This window comes from Penicillium coprophilum, assembly GCF_028826855.1.
Source record: "Penicillium coprophilum strain IBT 35676 chromosome Unknown utg000002l_segment0_segment0, whole genome shotgun sequence".
In the NCBI taxonomy this organism is placed as follows: domain Eukaryota; kingdom Fungi; phylum Ascomycota; class Eurotiomycetes; order Eurotiales; family Aspergillaceae; genus Penicillium; species Penicillium coprophilum.
In genome coordinates, this window is record NW_026622721.1 from 1,815,473 (window position 1) to 1,835,886 (window position 20,414).

At 47.1% G+C, this 20,414-nt stretch overlaps 7 protein-coding genes across 7 annotated transcripts; 3 read left to right on the forward strand and 4 right to left on the reverse strand.

Annotated features, from left to right (window-relative positions):
* Positions 1–194: 194 nt before the first annotated feature.
* On the reverse strand, positions 195–1,019 carry cdc42 (Rho family GTPase CDC42; the record flags this gene model as incomplete). Its single annotated transcript, XM_056673185.1, has 4 exons — positions 195–257; positions 326–704; positions 808–927; positions 1,000–1,019. 4 exons carry the CDS (start codon positions 1,017–1,019, stop codon positions 195–197), a joined length of 582 nt encoding a protein of 193 aa, XP_056536704.1.
* A 1,944-nt stretch (positions 1,020–2,963) lies between these two features.
* mirC (siderochrome-iron transporter MirC) lies at positions 2,964–5,024 on the reverse strand (the record flags this gene model as incomplete). Its single annotated transcript, XM_056673186.1, has 5 exons — positions 2,964–3,059; positions 3,110–3,771; positions 3,824–4,558; positions 4,622–4,752; positions 4,810–5,024. 5 exons carry the CDS (start codon positions 5,022–5,024, stop codon positions 2,964–2,966), a joined length of 1,839 nt encoding a protein of 612 aa, XP_056536705.1.
* A 1,873-nt stretch (positions 5,025–6,897) lies between these two features.
* Positions 6,898–7,500, reverse strand: N7500_002041 (uncharacterized protein; the record flags this gene model as incomplete). The annotated part of the gene is made up of 1 exon (XM_056673187.1): positions 6,898–7,500. One exon carries the CDS (start codon positions 7,498–7,500, stop codon positions 6,898–6,900), a length of 603 nt encoding a protein of 200 aa, XP_056536706.1.
* A 581-nt stretch (positions 7,501–8,081) lies between these two features.
* Positions 8,082–9,644, forward strand: N7500_002042 (glycosyltransferase family 69 protein; the record flags this gene model as incomplete). The annotated part of the gene is made up of 1 exon (XM_056673188.1): positions 8,082–9,644. The coding sequence occupies one exon, from the start codon at positions 8,082–8,084 to the stop codon at positions 9,642–9,644; it is 1,563 nt and encodes a 520-aa protein (XP_056536707.1).
* A 717-nt stretch (positions 9,645–10,361) lies between these two features.
* Positions 10,362–12,142, forward strand: N7500_002043 (cytochrome P450; the record flags this gene model as incomplete). Its single annotated transcript, XM_056673189.1, has 5 exons — positions 10,362–10,670; positions 10,718–10,958; positions 11,018–11,136; positions 11,194–11,973; positions 12,029–12,142. 5 exons carry the CDS (start codon positions 10,362–10,364, stop codon positions 12,140–12,142), a joined length of 1,563 nt encoding a protein of 520 aa, XP_056536708.1.
* A 625-nt stretch (positions 12,143–12,767) lies between these two features.
* Positions 12,768–14,450, forward strand: N7500_002044 (uncharacterized protein; the record flags this gene model as incomplete). The annotated part of the gene is made up of 4 exons (XM_056673190.1): positions 12,768–13,076; positions 13,272–14,150; positions 14,209–14,318; positions 14,378–14,450. The coding sequence occupies 4 exons, from the start codon at positions 12,768–12,770 to the stop codon at positions 14,448–14,450; spliced, it is 1,371 nt and encodes a 456-aa protein (XP_056536709.1).
* Positions 14,451–17,050: 2,600 nt separating this feature from the next.
* Positions 17,051–17,871, reverse strand: N7500_002045 (uncharacterized protein; the record flags this gene model as incomplete). Its single annotated transcript, XM_056673191.1, has 2 exons — positions 17,051–17,718; positions 17,766–17,871. 2 exons carry the CDS (start codon positions 17,869–17,871, stop codon positions 17,051–17,053), a joined length of 774 nt encoding a protein of 257 aa, XP_056536710.1.
* Positions 17,872–20,414: the final 2,543 nt, after the last annotated feature.

The window sequence follows — 20,414 nt, forward strand, 5'->3', positions numbered from 1 at the left end:
TCGCTGAATTCGGATATCCCAGAAAGCCAGTCCAGCCAGAAATATTTGCCGCCCAGTAGAACGTGAAAGAGTAGAAAAAGAGAAATAAACAGGTTCATTCCATCGTAGCTGCTTCGAGGCGCGCGTCAACCAGGCATCAACCCAGGTGCAACATATCCGTCGCACTCGGACCCGTTGGATACGCCGTGATAAGTTCACAGCAAGCGGCAACCCCTTGACTTCTTCTTGGGCGCAGGTTCGAGTGCCGCGACAATAGCCTAAAAAGTAGAGCGGGTCAGTGGCGGTGTGGAGATATTGGGCAGCAAAAATGGAGGATTCGGTGTACCTCGTCAAAGACATCCTTCAGCTTATACTGTGTGAGGGCAGAACACTCGACGTATTTGACAGCGCCTAGTTCCTTGGCCATCCGGTCACCGTCTTCCTTGCGGATGGGCGACATTTTCTGGCGGGCGAGCTTATCCCGCACTCCGGCGTCGTCGCGCAAATCGGTTTGGGTGCCGACTATCAGGCAGGGAACACCGGGGCAGTGGTGGTGGACTTCGGGGAACCACTTTTCGCGGACGTTCTCGAATGAAGCAGGTGAGGTGACGGAGAAGCAGACCAAGAACACGTCAGTCTGCGGGTAGGAGAGCGGGCGCAGTCGGTCATAATCCTCTTGACCGGCGGTATCAAATAGTCCAAGGGTGTAGGGCTCATCACCGATCCTGGAGGAGAGCGATCGATTAGCAGTGTTTCTTTGAGCCTGGACTAACGTATAATATTTTTTTTTTGTCTCTGGGAGGGGCGGTTCGGCGAAGGATCACTTACATCACGGTCACGGCGTAGTTGTCAAAGACAGTGGGGACATATTCCGAAGGGAACTTGTTCGTTGTGTATGAGATGAGCAGACAGGTCTTTCCTACTGCACCGTCCCCCACCACGACACACCTGGATTGGGGTTAGCCATGAGATCTGGGTATTGGCCTCGGCAAGGGGATGAAGAGAGATGGAATAGCGTACTTGATGGTAGCGACGACCATTTTGAATTAATTTGAAGTAATGATGTAAGGATGTTAGAGAAGAAGAGTGTGGGAGACAAAAAGGGAGGAAGAAGCTGTGGTCTGGATTGAATGGGGCAACCCGCAGAGTGATGGAGTCTAGACGGCTAGTCTCGATACACGGTCTGTACAGCTCTTGATTAACACAGCCGTATTTATTCAAGATATTGAGATACTTGGAGCTTTAGATAGATAGATTTATATTATATCTTACATTTCAAATATTAATCATAAATCCAATGTCACTTAACTGCCAAGAGACATGGTATCTCCCATACTCGACTCCTATAAATCCTATAAATATCAACGGTTAACCGCCGTCGGATAAGCGCTGTGATCCATTTCTCTTTTCCCTGGTCTTGGAAGTTCTGTAAGGGAAATAAATCAAGGATACCATCTATATAACACCTATACACCTACAGCACCTATAATCCCATTAATACCAAGCATACCAAGTATACCAAGTATACCAAGTATAAGTCTCATAGAACCCGGGCTTATAAAGTGTACAAAAGGAGACCCCCCCCGGAGTATTTCCCCCCTTTTTCCTTTCGAGTCACTTTCTTTCACCCTTTTCCCGTGACACGAAAGGAAAAAAAAAAAAAAAAAAAGCAACTTAGGGAAAAAAAAAAGTCCCCCCAATTTCAATTCTGTTTCATCGTCACGGGTTCCCGGTCTTCCTTCGGCCCTGAATCTCCCCCTTTCAACCCGCCGTTTAACGTCGGTGTGATATCTAAGGAATACAATAATATATACGTACCGCGGTATCCATAGTTCATATACAGTCCAGTCCGATGCAAACCGTACGCCGCACTCTAGTCTAAACTCCGTCCTCCGTAGGTGGCTTATTCCCATCACAGCTTGGCAGTCCGATCCAGATCCAGTCCTCCCCAACTATCATCTTGTGGCCGAGGTCCTTGGCTCACATTACTGACTAAGAATGACTTCTCGTTGATGGACAATGACTGGCGGCTGACATGGCACATCTGTATGCTAGTGTGCATACCCCCTGTCCCCGTATAGTACGGAGTATACATTTACAGTAAGCAGATGCACAGGCCAGGGGTGTCCGGCAAATCCAATTCATATCTAATGTGCCTTCAAGAGCCCCCGTCGCGGTATCTGGTATGCATGCATGCATATATGCAGGTACATGCACGGGTAATATACATGGGTAGACGTGGTGCTTACGGGACCTGGGGCCGGGGGGATATCCATGGATGGTATACGAGCTGAACAAGGGCTGGGGGGAGGAAGAACTCCAAAGTAGGGTATCAAAAGCAAAGAGAAAGGAGATAGGAGCTGATTCAATCTTGACGGGTCTTGATAGGCTTTCAAGATCTGAAATAAAGTCTCCAAATCCAAAGCCTTCCGGTGACGGATAGCAGTGGATATAAGGCCGCGATGGGTGAAATTCGGGCTAGACTAGACCAGGACATTTCAGTTTGACATAAGTCAATGCAAAGTACCTTGTCTAGTGTGCGTGCCAGGGGGCATTAACTTTATTTCTGACCGTTGCAGATGATCGAGACCCCATTGGGCCATAGCTGCAGGAGACCTGTTACAGCCCGAAAGGTTTTGGAGCGGCAAGCCGGCCGGATCGGAATCGCTTGGGCTCGGAAGTTGGCTTTAGTGTACAGATGCCTGATCTACAGGTATACAGGTCTCTTGAAATGTTACAGCCTTAGATACGTCTAACCCCATGAATAAAGCAAATAATAACGCCAAATGCAAATGATGGACTGGGTCGTCCAGTTCGCAGAGAATGTATCGATGTGCCGTACCTTGCTCAAACAAACCAAAATGTCGCTTGCTGGTCTGTATCGAGATGCAATAACAAAATGTGAGCCATGAAACAGTCACACAAAAAAGCTCAGTTCGTAAGATCGTGATCGCCGTGCGGAATGCACGCAGGAATGCTGGGGGTTATGTTCGTTTGGAGTGTCTGTCATCTGGGCTAGGCTCTACCTCTGCCTCAACTGGAACCGAGTCACCCCGGGGGTTGGGACTACCGGAGCCCATCTAGAATCAAGTCAGAAAAGATCATCAGAAAACACTGTTTGGCAACTTACCTTGTCAAGTTTGTAATTGACCATGAGAAGACTTAACGGGATCAGGGGGAGGGTGGCGATGACAGCCAGTGTCAACAGCCGGTTCATGGTCTCTTGGTACGCACGGTTAATAGCAATGCGAGTTGCAGATCCCATTGGGTACGACAGAGCGGTGGTCAGCTTGCCGAAGATATCAGCAACTTGACTCTTGCTTTCCTCGGGGAGGTAGCGGAGAAGTTTGTGTGGGATGGCCGAGGACCAAACGGCCCCGGAGATGGCAGCGCCGACTGCACCGCCCATCTCCATGGAAGTCAGGAACATCGCAGTGGCTGCTGCGACTTCCTGGTGGCTGGCGGATGCTTGGACGCCTAGTTGGACGGGCACGTTGACTAGGCCACCACCAATGCCGATTAGGACTTGTGTGCCGAGAATTTGGAAGTGCGAGGCTCGTTCTCTTCGGTATAGGAGCATAAGGGCTAGGCCAGTCATGTATACGACACATCCGATGGTAATGTAGATGCGGTATCGTCGGGTATACTTGATAAGAATTGAGACGCCGAATGCAGAAATGGTGGCGGCGAAAGAAAAGGTCTGCGTGATGCGGCCGGCAGTGGCAACATCGTACCCATGTACAACCTGCAGGTAGGAATAGAGATAAGGCTGAACAGAAAAGTAAAAGGCCACTAGGTAAGGTTAGCAACGGCAGCTCGAAGGTCGAGTGAATAATTAGCTTACTGAAATACCAGAACGCCAATGCACAGCCGGCAAGAGCAGTCCTCTGCTTGAGAAGATGTAAAGAGAGCAGGGGCTTGGGAGCCAATTTCCTTGAAGACTCCCAGAGCGGTAGCAGACACAGGCAAACAACACCAAGCGCGATCATGACCAGAATACTGACGCTCTTCCACCCGTTCTTTGCAGTGGCCGCCAGAGTCAAAGGTACCAAAATTAATGTGACAGCAGCGGACAAAAGGGTGAGTCCGCCCACATCCAGATCGTACCAGGTCCGACGCATGACGCTGAGCAAGTTCGTCCGTCTTCTGGTTCGCTTTTTGATTAAATTTAATCTCTGGGCCTTGCGTTGGTTGAAGAGCAGCGTAAGGGCGAGTGGCAAGAAGGATGCAGGCAAGATGATAGCCCACATCCCATAACCCCATCGCCATGAGCTAGTGCGCAGCACCACCCCCGCAATGGTCGGCCCGAGCCAGACTGTAACCAGGAACGGGAATTGGGGCAGAAGAGCAAGGAAGGCACGATTCAGTAAGTCACTGCTGTCGGCGATGAAGACTTGTTGAAGGATCTGCAACCCCGTCGAGCCCGCAGAGTAGAAGATTTGAGCAGAGGCATAGGTCTGGACGTTGGTAGATCCGGCCATTTGGATGTATCCCAGCATGTATATAAGGATACTCAAACAGAAAGCCTCGAAGCGACCGAATACGTCGGCGATCTTGGCCATAGGGGGTTTGATGACAGCTATAGATCGATTATAGATTAGCAGCCGCTCCTTGCATTGAAGCGGGGTAGTAAAAGTCTTACCATTGACCACATTTTGAACAACTAGCACGGTCGAGATCAATGAGTGTTGACTAAATGCACTCGTCGCATATGCAGACAGCGACATTACAGTCTGACCTTCCAGTGATGTGCAGAATGCCATGAGGAATATACTGTACGCCAAGTCAGCAGGGGTTCAGCAAAAGCACGAGGCTGCAAGCCACACGGACCTGACGTAGGCTATCATTAAAGACTTCGCTGTCCAAGTCATATTGATAGCTTCGATCTTTTGAACTCCCTCCTGCATTTCATCCGGTGTGGACAGTCCACTAGACTGACCCTCGACCTCATCCTGCAACAGTTGATCTCTTTCATCCTCCATTCTGCTGTGTTCGTGTTCAATAGTGCCGTAGGATGGCTCTGAGCGTGGATCGAGAAGTGGCATCTCGGTGACCGACGCACCGTAACCACAAGATCGTATACTTTCAACAGGAATATTCTTTAGTGGACAGCATCCATGTAGGAATAACCAGCGAAAGATCTCGGTTTGGGATTGGTAGAAACCATATACAAAAGAGAGCGATCTTGAAAGCGGCGATTAGGCGGAAAACAGATCATCCGAAAAAAAAAGAGTTCATGCGACATCAGACGTAAGAAGCGGCGGGCGTATCACATAAAAGGGACGAAAGCCCACTCTAATTAGCAAGTACTTTGTAGCCCGAGCCAGTCAGGTCCGCAGGGAAAAAGAAACAACACGAGTTGTCAACAGCGAATCAGAGACCGGGTTAGGACAAGGCAAGAAGGAAATAAATATGGGGCGCGATATGTGAAAAGTCGTGGAAGCGCGCTTGCCTGGGTTTGACTCATGAAGGGCTATTGTATGTAAGAAGCAGGATCCGGTAGGCCGATATGGGGTAGACTTGGATATGGGATCCGCCGTGCTTCGGAAGATGACGCCCAAATGTAAGGGGAAGCTGGGCTTGAAGAGTTCAGGCCTGCAGGTCGTATGAGTGCGCAAAATGACACCAAGCCCGATCGTCGGTCGCACTTATGCACGTTGATGGGGTCTGTGGCAGAGACGTGAGGTGAGAGGCTGAGGTCGGATCTCAGCTCATCTCTAGCATTCCATGTCCAAACCAGTTCGACAGTGTCACAGTCATTTGGGACGTGGAAATCCCATGTCCAGTGTACTCCGTATATATCCCAAAGTTATGGGAAGATATTGTGAAAAAGGGAAATCAGAGGGGAAAAAAAGGTGGAGTGCTCAGGGCAAATCATTAATACAGTTGGAGGGGTACCCGCGGGATACCTTTGTTCACTCGGTGGCATGCGCTAAGTCTTTGGTACTGCCAAGTCACTTTTTCCTGGTTCATTTCATCAGATAAGATGTAGATTTTCTTTATATTATATTTGTTAACTTTTGTTGTGTATTTTTTTTCCTTCTATTTTGTACCATCAAAGACAGAATCAAAGAGGAATTTTTACATATAGTACAGCATAGAAATGTCTCCACTATCTGGCATCAACACGCATTGCTACCCCAATTAACTCCGATCTAGGAAAACATACCACCGGAATGTCAAAGTCACTTGATCCGAGAGACTATATCATTTTCCCTTCTGCTTCTATCGTACAACATTTGATCAAGTACTCCGTAGTTGAACCGGAATTTGACGGATGAAAGGAAAAGGAATCTCAAATTGAATTTTCTCCACATGTGTCATATCAACACGCGACTGGTGTTACCTCGGCTTCTGAGATAGGGCTTGTGCAGTGCATACACCCGATTATCGGGATATGTATATGTTGTAGATATAGTAGGATCAGATAAGTCCGATTGGAGAGGTATAGACTTAAGTAGACTTAGGGTTTCCAATAAGGTAATTTACAAATATACAATAGCATCCGTCGCGTACTTGTAGTATTAAAATGAAAACAGGAACAGAAACAAGACCCCAAATCTATAATTCACATATCTATAGCTAGGAATACAGGAATGCAGTATAAATTGTAGATGTGTATAAATTATCATCAATTATCCCAGTAATGCACCCAATGACCACCTAGAAGTTATCCACACATCGGGATCTGCACCATATTGGCCATCTTTGGCACGTACATAGTGGAGCCATAGTATGTCTGCAGCAAGCCGGTATCTTTATTTTTACCTAGACAGATCCTTACAAAATATGGTCAATGGTACCCTTGCTTTATGTTACTGCTTTAGCTATCCTATTCGTCATATGTATATCATGATTGTTCGCAGTGGCCATCACCATCTACATATTGGGGTACCCAACTAAGAACATCCCGTGGATCTATTCCTGGTTTATGACCAAACAACCAAAACGGACAGGCAGCTCGCCCTCACCCTCACTTGATGGCCGGGCAGCATAGAGACCAACCCACAAGTCCTTCACATTCTCCTCCCCAAAGACCCAAGTGACCTCCCGGATAGGAGACTTCTGCAAACCCTCGACAAGATAGATCCACAAACTGTTGTCCTTCTCCTTGACCAATTCGAGAGTTGCTGCACCACCACCTGAGGGCACAGGGAGCAAGCTCCAATCCGCCCAGTTGTCTTTGGCGACGACGCTGAGGTGGGGTCTGCCGCGGGTGAGTTCAATGCCACTCTTCACCCACTTCTGGCCACCATCTGCAGTATTCAAAACGAGGATCACGCCACCCTGGTCATAGTTCTTCTCCCAAGGGGCATTGAAGGCAACACGGATCCGCTTGAACGACTCCAGTGGGATCGACCGGTACAAGATCGGGGCTGAGAAGCGAAAGGTAGAAGGGGGCTGGGCCCATATATCTGTGGAAGCCGGTGCATTGATAGTAAACTCTGCTGGAGGAGTGCCCGTGGCATCACTCGGCACTTTGGCATCTGTGTTGGCAAATTTAAATTGTGATTGCGACATGGTAGGCTGTGGAATGCGGGGAAGCAATGTTATAATGTCAGATTGAAGTATGTTCAGTCACCACGCCGCAAATATTTGGACAAGTGAGTAGATTTAAGGTGGAAGGTCAAGAATTTCAAAGCAAGAGGAGGCACAGAGTGAGCGGAAAGATAAATGATTTCATCTGGGTGAAGACAACAGGCAATGCCCCAACCTCAGCTACGTCACTACATACCGGAACTTCCATCAAAATATCATGTTACACATATATTTTTGATGGGATTACCCCAATTGTGAGATACATGGAGTAAATATCAACTGTGTTATTACTCTCAATGTTTTGTTTTCTATTTAAAATCATATATATCGAATTGCAGTGACATTTGGGCTCTATGTTGTACATCATATACTTGCCCGATAATATCACGTGACTATGTTGATGATGTAAGTTATCCATGGGGCCCCGGGACAACGGGGAAAATCATCAAACAAGTTGCTTTTTGACTACCATAGATAATGGCTACTTTGTGCCACTTTATTGGATCAATTTGCAGTTGAAGATAGTCCCAAGGGTATATACCCATTTGGACACAAAAACCACCATGACTGCACGACTACTTCATCCCGATGAGTGGGAGCTTGCCTCACGGTCCTCAGTTGACTCGCAGGGGACGTTCAACCTCGACGAGGATGATTTTGAAGCACAAGTTCCTTCCTCGTCCAAATTTGGCCAACGCCAGGGCGGCTGGCTCTCCCGAATCATCTCTTCGGCGTCAGCGGGTTATCGCCGTCTGAACAATCCTTCTAGACCGGCCCTCGCAGGGAAACCACGACCAAGCTGTTCTCGACGCTTCTGTATTCGCCGCTGTTGCTACCTCCCCGTTGTCGCCGGCATCATTTTTATTCTCGCACTCTTCACCTCGATACTCTTCCCGTCATATACCCACCTCCCCGCACATTACTCTACACTCCGCAAATCGTTACTTGAGAGCTCATATCCCGGACGAGGAAATCCCCGCCAGGAAAAGATTTTTATCGCAGCAAGTCTGTATGATAGTGGTGGCGAGCTTGCTCAGGGCCAATGGGGAGCACAACTCCTGGAATTGATTGATCTGCTTGGACCTGACAATGTGTTCCTGAGTATCTACGAGAATGACAGTGGTGAGGAGGGAGAGCGTGCATTACGCGCGTTAGAGAAGCAAGTGAAGTGCCAGAAATCCGTTGTTTCTGAAAAGCACCTTGACCCGAAAACTATACCCACTGTGACCATTCCCGGTGGATCAAAGCGAATCAAGCGCATCGAATATCTGGCCCAGGTTCGGAACCGAGCACTACAGCCACTGACCGACCACCCAGAGATGAAATTCGATAAGCTACTCTATCTGAACGACATCCTCTTCCACCCTGCCGATGTCCCTCAGCTTTTATTCTCAACAAACGCCAACGAAGACGGTGTCGCCCAATACCGTGCAGCCTGCGCCGTAGACTTCGACAACCCTATCAAATTCTATGATACATATGCCACCCGCGATCTTGAAGGTTACAGCATGGGTCTCCCCTTCTACCCATGGTTCACATCATCCGGCAAAGGCGAGAGCCGAAGCGATGTGCTGGCCGGCAAGGACGCAGTGCGAGTGCGTAGCTGCTGGGGCGGAATGGTGGCATTTGATGCCAAATATTTCCAAACCGGTTCGCCGCCTACAACCCCCAACCCAGCACGCTTCCGCTCCGGAAAAGATCTGTTCTGGGAGGCGTCTGAATGCTGCCTCATCCACGCGGACATCCAAGACCCACCAACCAACGTCGACGATATCACCGATACGGGCATCTACATGAATCCATTCGTGCGGACCGCTTATGATCGCCGCACCCTCTCCTGGCTCGGAGTCACCCGCCGCTTTGAGGGCTTATACTCGTTCCTCCACAACCTAGGGAATCACCTTGTTGGTCTTCCTTGGAACAATCCCCGCCGCGCAGAAGTTCCTGGCCAAACTGTGCAGGAGACTGTGTGGGTTCCAGATGCTACGCAGGATGGTGGATCTTTCCAAGTCGTTGATCGAGTTGCGGGCAATGATGGTTTCTGCGGCCGTCGTGGCCTTCAGGTTATTGTTGAAGACCGTAAACCCGGGCAGAAAGGCTTCGAAAGTATACCCGTTCCGTCGTAGAAGTTTTAATGTTCTCCACTCAGATACCCATTCTACTTATTCTTGTTATATAGACTTCCTTACCTTTTGGTGTCTTCGTTGGATTGATAGTTTTGTTGGAGAGATCTTTATGAGGATTAAACAAATTAATAGGTGACTGATGTTTTCAATGTCCCCACCTTTGAGGTCATGCACCGAGCCTATATAGTCATCAATGTACTATCACGGCTATATAGTGCGGAAACAACATCCAACTGAAGTATACAGAGCACTGCCGCAAGGTCACCAGGCGAGGCCTATTCCGCGGGTGACTAGAAGGGCGGAATTAGCCCTTTTCCCCGCATTCCATACAAGGTCCAAGGTATAAACAGTACACGTAGTAACTAATTATTACGAAGCGAAGCGAAACAACCCATATCATAAGAGCTCGGGTATACGTCACGTGACCTGGATCATATATGAGGTCCAAATCCATAGGATTCCAATGCAGCAAAAATGTCATCGCTGAGAAATAGCAGAATAATTCTGCCGGCAGTAGATATACGCTAAGCCCGGCACTGAAATTATTTATCACGTGATATAACCCACCCGAGTCTAAATTCGGCGGTGATTATGTAGCTAACAGCACATAGTGATTACGTAATAACCTTATCACTTCGCTCCACAAGGACTATCTGGTGGCAAGATCCCTTGTACTAGTAGCACACTACCCAGGATCTCATTTCGGTGGACTTCACTATGGCCATCACCTCAGAAGCATTCATCTCAGTTTGGTCACATCTACCAACTATCCTCCTCACCCTTGCTTTAGTTCATTTCACTCGCAATTATCTCAAACCAGGAGCAGCGTCAATCCCCGGGCCATTTTTAGCTAAGATAACGAACCTTTGGAGGTTCATCGATGTTGCCAATGGTCGTACAGAAGTGACGCTTTACAGTCTCCATAAAAAACACGGGGACTATGTTCGACTAGGACCCAACGTGGTCAGTGTACGGAATTTGGATGCGTTGAAAACTATATATGGCACCAATAAGGGATATCAAAAGGTGGGTTCGAACTACAACTGATTGATCTCCACACTAATACTCGCAAGACAAATTTCTATTCTGTTCAGCAGCAGCTTGCCAAAGGCAGACCGACACCTACACTATTTACTACAACCGATGAAGCTTTCCATGCTTCTATAAAAAAGCCTATCTCGTCAGCTTACTCAATGAGTACTTTGACCGAGTTCGAGCCTTTTGTCGATAAGACTATTCATACTTTATTTGGGAGACTGGATGAGTTTGTGGCTGAAGCAAAAGTATGCGATATTGCCACTTGGCTGCAATACTGTAAGTGGTCTATTTCTCCCTATTAGATGTCAAAATAGGAGCCAACGTAGCTCATACAGACGCATTTGATGTCATCGGAGAATTGACATTCAGTAAACCACTTGGGTTCCTCGAGAAAGGAACTGATATCGACGGAATCATCATTGCACTGGAGCATATGTTCGACTATTTCGGAAAGGTTCGTAATGTGACGCCTCGGATGATCGGCTCGAAAGCTGATTATATTGAGTATTAGATTGGGCAGATGCCATGGCTTGACTACCTTTTCATCAAGAACCCTCTCAGGAGCTTTTTCAAAGGGGGCTCAACCGGAGCTGTGGCTCGCTTTGCTCGCGCCAGAATAGACGAACGACTGAACCAGAAAGGCACGTCACCAATGGCCAATAAACGGAAGGACTTTCTCGATCGTTTTTTAGAAGCAAAAAAGGAACACCCGGCTGTTGTCAACGATAACCAAGTCCTTTCATATACGATTAGCAATTTGAATGCCGGCTCTGACACAACGGCGATTTCTCTCCGAGCAATACTTTATTACACCCTGAAGAGCCCCCGAGTAAGTATGAAACTGCATCAAGAGCTCACCGTCGCCCTTGAGCAAGACCGGATCACTTTACCTGTCTCGTGGAAGCAAAGCCAAGAGCAACTCCCTTACCTCGATGCAGTAATTAAAGAAGCATTACGCCTTCACCCAGCCGTGGGATTGATGCTTGAGCGGGTTGTACCCGCTGAGGGACTCCAGCTTCCCGATGGCCCATTTCTACCGGCCGGGACGATAGTTGGTGCTAATCCGTGGATAATCCATCGTCACCGGATCTTTGGGGAAGATGTAGAGTCATTTATTCCAGAACGATGGCTCAAGATGGATACCGAGTCTGAGCTCGAGTTCCAGGACAGAAAACAGAAGATGCTTCGTGCGACATTTACTTTTGGGGCTGGTCCAAGGATTTGCATTGGCAAGAATATCAGTCTGCTTGAGATTTATAAGCTGATACCATCGTTATTTCTCAGATACAAGGTGGGAGACTCTGGTTCTAAAATGAGATTTGAGACTAACCTGGACATCCATTCAGATTGAATTCAATGATCCTAGTGCAGAATGGGCGATTGTTAATGCGTGGTTTGTGAGGCAAAAGAACATGGACGTGAGTCTAAACTTTAACGACAAGACCAAAATAGGATCGTGAAGTTCGGATGGACCTCGAAGGTGGGCGAGGGATAGGGAGGTTCGGTATTAAACTTGAAAAAGGCAAGACTAGAAAGGGCAATTCACTTTGCGTTTGCATTCAAGGGGTTTTATGATGCAGATACGGGCTAATTGTTCTTGGGAGATGATCACTAAAGCTATGAAGAAAAATATTGAAAAGCTTGAAAGGTATCACAGCTCCCTTTCTACCTAATCAGTATAGCAGCTAGCTTGATGAACAAGATATCATCCAAAATTCAAGCCGGTTGATGACAGCACAAGCATGCTCTAAGAGAGCAATGAAACCACCTTGTTGGGAGATTTCTTTGTTCGACAGAAAACAATGTGACTCTTTGCAAAGACTATAACTGAAGACGTTGATAGGTATAGGTTGTGCCTCATAACAATGACTCTTCTGTTGGACTTGGTGAAGTAGAAGTCACGGATGTCCAAATCCAACAAGCCTTTGACTCTCCGTCCACACCTCAAAAGGATCACAGTCACAAACGATTTAGGAAAGAGCCACGGTCAACACGTGCCTGCCCAACTCGACTCTCAGACGCGTCCGATAAATTGTGCTTTTCTTATTCTCCTCCCCCTTTTCCTCCATGGTATTATCTTTCATCATGGAGAAGCCTGTTGTGATTGGACCTAACGGTCTCGCCCCGATCTCGATTGAGCGTCAGGCCAATTTTCGCCTGACCACCAAGGTAATCTACGACGTCATCTCCAGTTGCAAGATGATCAGCCTGGAGGAGAGTATTCATGCTCCGCTCGCTGTACGTAAGAAGGCTCGTGCAAACCGCCTTGCTGGCGTGGAGACTGTGTCTGCTCAGCTGGCTACTCGTCGTTCCGCTAAGCTTGGTGTCTCGGATGACATGCCAAACCTTCATGATATCCAAAAGGGTATTTCAAAGCCTATGCCGCTCGGAAAGGTATGTCGTATTCTTTTTCCATCCACACCCCTGTCTACACTCTGACCTTTCCCATTGCATGTTCATGTTCTCCTCTCTGTGACTTGTTTCCCTTCCCTGTTCTGGTATTGTTCGTGGCTCCCATCAATCTCTGTCACTCTCTAGGATAAGTCGCATCTATCTTCGTTACTTCTGTCTCACACTGGCTTTCCATAGGAGAAGAACGCCGCTACTGCTCCTCCTCCTCCCGCTGCCGCTCAGAAGAGTTTTGGCATTGATCCACGTGCCAAACCATTTGTTCCTGTTGCTACCGAGTCTGCTGGACCCAAGGATGGAGTCGGTTATATGCCTCTGGAGAGCGCTCCTCGCAAGGACATCAACGAGCCCAAGAAAGACGCTGAACTGAGTCGTAACACCGCCGACAACGTTTCCACCAAGGATCTCGCCGCTAAAAACAAAAAGGCCGTTGGTACTCCCACCAAAGCTGGCGCCGGAAACAAGCATGCAGGCAACGAGTCCACTGTTGATTCCAAGACATCGCAGAAGGCCGAGTCTGTCGAGTATCAGGAGTCCACTGGCTCCTCCCAGAAGCCCAGGGGTGTTACGGCCCCAGCGGATTTCATGAAACAAGTCCGGCTGCTGCATTCGCAGAAGCAGGTTGCACCAAAGGTTGTGCCTGCTGGACCTCCTCGTCGCATTGTGTTCGGAAACCTTCCAGAGTGGGCCAATATCTCCGGCATTCTGCATCTTGTCTACGGCGGTGCTATTGAACGCGCATGGAGTGAAAATGGTGAAGTCATTGTGCAGTTTGTTGAGCAAGACGACTGCGTCAGATATTATGAGAACCACTCTGATGGAATCAAGGTGAACGATGGTGATGGCGAACTCGTTCTTTCTGTTTCTATGCCTGAGCATGGTTTGCACGACAACTCTGAGCTTTCCAAGCGAGTCGCAGAGGGTGCATCGCGTGTTGTTTGTCTCTCCGGTCTTCCCACTGGCTTCAAGAGTAGCGACAATGAAGAGATCTTAGGTATTGCCGCCAACCCTTCCTGGGGTAGCAAGGGCTTCGATCACATTCTGATCAAGCAAGCCGAGGCAAGTTTGCACGCCAGTAGTTGTATGTCTTGTGTCCCTACTGACCTGTCTTTCCCAGTCTGGGGTCGATGTCTACATCTTCTTCTACGATCTCCATGAAGGTTGGGAATTCTTGCAAAACATCAAAGAGGGGGCATATGACTGCATTGCCAGCTTTGAAGCTGACCCGTATGTGTCTGGTTTACAATTTTCGGATGGTTTCCTTTACTGACCAGTCGTTGCACCAGATGCGCTCGTGCCGAGGGATTCCACTTTGTTGATGAGCCCAACCAGATGCTGTCTAACATTATCGTGGAGTAAACGGGTATGAGCCTAATATCCATTGATGGCCACAACCGCGTCGAGGTTCATCATGGCCATTGGTTTCAAGACAGTGAAGCGGATGAGTTCAAAAAGACTTCTCTGGATTGAGATTTTTTCTATTTGTTTTCGATGGCTATTTCAGTTAAGGGTTCATCCTTTTGTTAGGACATGATTCTATCTACCGTAGCCCAATCAATGAAACACAAGTTGACATTCAATTGAGAGCCCTAGAGTGGAAACACAGAAACCACCGAGGAGTGTAGAAGCCCACGTGTACGGTATATAGCAGCTGCTACAGTGGTAGGAAAAATCCAACATGGCCATGCAGGTCAACCGTGACAATTGTACAACATTTTGTTATTCACATGCTCATCCTTGCACAACCTTGGCAAGATACAAAATCCCCGAGCAATCTAGAAGAAGACGGTGCGCCAGGGGACCACATGGTATATTGTAGTATCCCGTGCCGAGTACGGAGTATGTCCGTACTCCGTACATAAGAATCCGTCGTAATTGGTAGACCTAGATTAACTTAGTCCCGAGCTATGTCGGAAACGGCAGTACTCTCTTGCTCATTTCGTATTAGTGCTGATGCGATTCGCGGAAGAGAGTGGTCAATTAGAAGTCAATGTGGAGTACGGAGTACTTTAGTGCGAACTACTCCGTACTGCGTCAGTGGATCTGGGTTGTCTAAATTTGAGGGAACTTTTCCGTTGTTTGTGCCATAATATACTTGCACGAGAAACATGCAAGTTGCCCCAATTATGTAGTACTCGACTTGAGAATCAAGATTGGTTCCTGTATCACTGTGACACAAGCTGTGCTTCTATATCGCTCCTGTTGCACCTTTCATGTTACCTATATTGTTTGGTGTAGACTGGATGTGAAAGATCCAATTCGCTTTCAAGTTGATACTTGGTAGGTCCGTGTTGTGCAAAACATACCCCAAAGTAGATCTACATCAACATTCTTCTGGAGAAGCACTCTATATCGACCTACATATCTCTAACTATCAAAGTTCTGTCAATTGACAGATTCATATATTTTTTTGTTCTAGAGGCAACCGAACACACTTGACTGGTCAGCCCCTTTACTACGCCTAAGCCCCGCCCAAAATAACCATACAATGTGCCTCGGGAAATCATGCGGTTGAGACGGATCGGGATCTATTTTTGAGGGAGTAAAAAAATCTCATGGGACTCGTGGTTGATAATTCCCGAGCCCGTTAGGAAGCAGGATTGGGCCCAATTGCATTTGATTTGATCTTTGGCACATGAAGTACGGAGTATCTGAGGGTTGTAGATCAAACAATAAAAAGTAAATAAAAATATGACGATAAAAGCAAACGCCGAAGCGGGACATGTCAATTTTGTCTTTCCCTTATCGCCTAGACTCATCACAGTCAACTAGGTACGGACTTTGCGGGTCTACATCGTTTACTCCGTATTCTAGGTATGATTTCCATTAGACGCGTTCATCTATCGCTGATTAACTACATTAGCCAGATATGAAGAAAGAAAAAAAAAGAGAGAACAAATCACCCGATTGAAATGAGCAGTTGACCCCCCAATTTATATTGTATGCCACGGCACTTAAGTACTCCGTACTGCGTACTCCGAACTCCGCACCATGTGTCAACAATAAAATCCTTCAGCCTAAGCCCCTAACATGCCCATGGTCCCAGTCTTGGAAGCTTTAGTGAGAAGTAGTCACACGTTTACGCAACTTGGTCCGAAGACCCGAGATCTTCATGCTTAGTATATTGTATAGAGGACCGATTCGGAATACACTTGCCTTGGCATGAAGGATTGCAGACCCCACGATCGACGGATCTGAGGGATTGGCCGGGCTGTGGATAGGTTCTTTTCTTAGCACGGTCTGGCCGGCTGTATTAGCCGGCTGTACGGATAATCAAAACGTGAGTGATATTTTTCCAGGGAAGAACACAATGGCCATGATCGATGCTGCATATACATTGTGAAAAACGAATGTACATTCTCAACGGGTTCCATTCAACGGTTTCAGGTATAAGCTGTGAGAGGTGAAACAAGGCTGGACGGTGTTGGATATCGAATAAGGTGAGGAAGAACCATGTACATTACTCGGAATTTGGAAAGATTATTGGCCTAGTATGCGTGATTGGGAAGGACAGAAAGCAAGGGGAGTTGTCTGAGGATGTTGAACGATAATGCAAAGAGAAGGTAATGAAAATTCAGCCCTGGGAAATGATGTGATGCGTCATACCGGTTAAACATAAAAGCTTAAGAAATGATTTTAATTCAAGTTCAACGACTCTATGATGGTCATATCTAGATCTAATCCAACTGATATTGACTCTCACAAGTACGGATTGCTCCATACAACGTATTGTAGATATTATATGACCCAGAAACCCGTGGACCTGGTAGGAAGCGAAGGTGAACAAAGAAACGACAGGAACCCGAGTGGAGGAGAGTAAACGAGAGAACATCAAAAAGACAACAAAACCTCCCACGCTGAACAAGAGGTATCTTAAATAAAGACGAAGACCGACCCACGCAAAAACAAAAGACAGACAAATTGACCTCCCAGAACGTTAAAAAACCAAAAAAAAAAAATCACATCCGTCGCAACGCAACATCTCTATCCTTCCTCATCCAAGGATACCAAACATTGGTATATTCCCTAACCCCAAACTTGGGCGCAGAGCCATGATCTCCCGCCAACGCAGCAGAAGCACCCTCCCTCAAAAACTCCCCATCCCGCATACGCCTCTGTTCACGGAGAGTGGGACACTTCTTCTCCTTGATGAAACGGTAAAATTTGCACTGAATACCCTGGAAGCCGCGTCTCTGACGGTCCGGGAACTGCCGATTGAAAGCCTCACGGACCTCCTTCCACTCCTGACACAAGTCGACCCGGTGGTACCAGATGAAGTACATTTCCTCTTCCTCATACTTTGGACGAGGAGGCCGGCGGCGGTCGCCGTTAGTAGAGGAAGAGCTGGAGACGCTGGAGAAGCGCTCGCGAGAATGGTAGGGGTCTGGCGAGGAGGGAGTCGAGAGCGAGCTTTGGTTTGTACTTCCGCTCGCGCGATTGCCCGTGGCCGAGGGCCGATATGTGAAGAACATTTGGTGGGATTGGGGTGGGTTTACGCTGTGGTGACTGGCGTTTGTGCTGCTGCTCTGGGTTGTTGCTGTGGTTGTATTGGATAGTGCGCCTGGGCTGGTGTCGTGGTAGTTCCGATTGTACCAGTAGTTTGGGCTTGGGGGAAGCTTGGTGAGGGCTGATGGTAGCTATGACGATGGGATGGGATAGAAGCGTGTTGGGTACGTGGAGAGTCATCATCTCCGTCGCCTGGATTTAGCAAGGCGTCGATTTTCATTTTGCTTTGTCGTTCTGATGGCAGTGTTGCGTATGATTCTGCGTGTGTTGCCATTTTCGATAACATGTACAAACGAATTTATAGAGACCAAGCTTCCAGAAAGCTCAAACCAAGTTTGATAGTGGGGATATAGAGTTGTATATCAAAGAGCCAATGGAGCACGGAAAGGAAGTATAAAGGGGTGGGCAAGGTTTATAGATCTCGGAAACTCTAGAAAAAGAAAAGAAGCCTGGAGCACACACAGTCTTAAATGAAGAGAAAAACAGCAAAATAGTCGCTGTTGGGTGTACTCGTTCCTTTGGCCCCCCTGTATAGCTGTGTACGGATACAGGCTCCATGGGCTAACAGGGGTCTTTTTTCTTTTTCTTTTTTTAATTCTTTTGGGAGGTTTAGTTCCACCCCCAGATAATTAAATAAAAAATACAACATACATTAAAAAGAAAAGAAGAAAAAAAAGAATTAAACCGGTGAACCGGACAGACATCACCGTGGACCTTTCATTATTTTCGCCACTTTGATATTTGAAGATGTGGCAATGGCTTCGGTCTACTCCGATTTTGCAATTGAATCAATGTCTACTATACCCTACTATATAGCTCCTTGAATTTTCTTTGGTATTGCAAGTTACCCGGTGCTACGCGGTAATCAAAATTACATACGACATACGACATACTCCGTACGTTTAGCCCTTTTACAATCTTAGCGCCAAGGCAAAATTTAAGAATGACAAATTTCATATCGACCCGATATTAGAACCATTGCTATCTCTTTATGACTAGCATAGGGTCGAGATTCTTTGGGGACTTAATCTAATAAAAAAATCAAATTTTCAAAAAGAAAAAAAACTACAGAATTCGCGTACATTGTCTATTTTAGTGTCAGTGTTTCATTTTGCACTGTCCAACGCTACCGTACCCGTTCATGTGAGAAGTGGATAGGTAGAGAGCTAATACAGTCAGATGTTGACTGGGGGGGGTTTTTTTCCTCATTCTTTTCTTTTTTGTTATTCGAGGTCATGGATAGAAGGGAAAAAGACTGCAGAAATTAAGAAGAAGAAAAAAAACCAACACAAACGCGCCGCGTCTATTGGTAGACGCAAAAGTCATCTGTTGCGACGTGCGCCATGGCCCTGGGATGCCGGGACGAATGAGCGTAAGGAGCTAATGCAAGCTCAATTTGGCCAACACATCCAAGGCTGCCAGGTGCATTATGAGGTAAGAGTGCTTCTTGAAGATTGTAGCACACAATTCTCCTCTATCCTCTTCAGGACCTTGAACGGAGCTAAGTTGATACTGGTTGAGATTGTACACATTCAGTAACAGCACCGAGAGCAAACCGTGGATTGACTTTTTTATCTCAGACGCGGGGAGATTGGGGGAGCGCCAGCGTTAACTCGGCAGCAGCCGATATAGATTTCCGCAGTCAACTTGCATCATAAATTTGTGACGATGCATCTCACTCCACTTATGGCCCTCAGACGTTACTCGCGTGATAATTTTCCTATGCGCCATTTTTTTTTCGATCTGCGCCTTGACCAGATCGTCAGTCTGCAGCCGCCAACGGTTTCCTTGGATTTTCTTCACGGTTTACATTTGAGAAAAAAAAAAGTATAACAATATAGATTGTAGGTATCAACAGGTCTGAGCGGGGACAGGTATCATGGTCTCGGGTATACTTGTATCTCATTTGCTTGGAGACATCCACATCATCTCCTCAAATTGTTATAGAAAAAAAAAAGGGACCAGGAAAAAGGCAGAAACGTTGCGATATCTCTGCGGCGCAGTCAACTTGCGCAAGCGTGGATTCCGTCAATCAGGGCGTCGGTTCTGTATGGCCCGCTATTTCCGAGACCCCCTTGGCAAGCCTCTTCTCACAATCCTAGTCCCTGAAGCCCCCGATTCCGTGCAGATCGGATCAACATGGCTTCCCCGGGGGACTAATACCAGTTTCCCCCTCCCTCTCCACCTTGTTTTCTTTGTCTATCCACGTCCAATCACAAGCCTGATGGCGTTCGTCAGTCGCGTAGCCGCAGACAGTTTCAATCACGTGCTTTGGTATATATTACAATCGCATTTTCCATGTCGTCTTTTTTTTTTTTTCTTTGGTTCTAAGCACTCCGTAAAAGGATTTGATACGCTAGGAGAGTAGATGCAGACGATATGTGCACTTCACCGCGCTGGGACCCAAATATCCAACTCTCTCCTGAATGGAGACATCATTGCCGTGCTCATGGTAGCAAAAGAACATGGTAATTTCCAAGTTAATTATTGTCACATTGCGCGAGTCATGATGTGCATATTGGCATGCCCCTCTCCAACGACTAACCAACAAAAAATAATTTAATTTATTCAAATACAGAACGTAGGAAGATTGGTCCAAAATTCATATGTATATAACCAATCATCTTCTTCTATCGCTTAACTGCCTGATGATTTCATATTTCTTTTTCCGGTCTGAGCCGCGTAGATCGGTGAGAGGTGTCGAAACTCCTTTTTCTGGGTATATTCTTTTTTTTTTCTTCTTTGTAATGCTGTCTTTGTTTGTAGCTCAATTATGAGGATAGTGTACTCCGTATGCAAGGATGAATTCCAAATCTC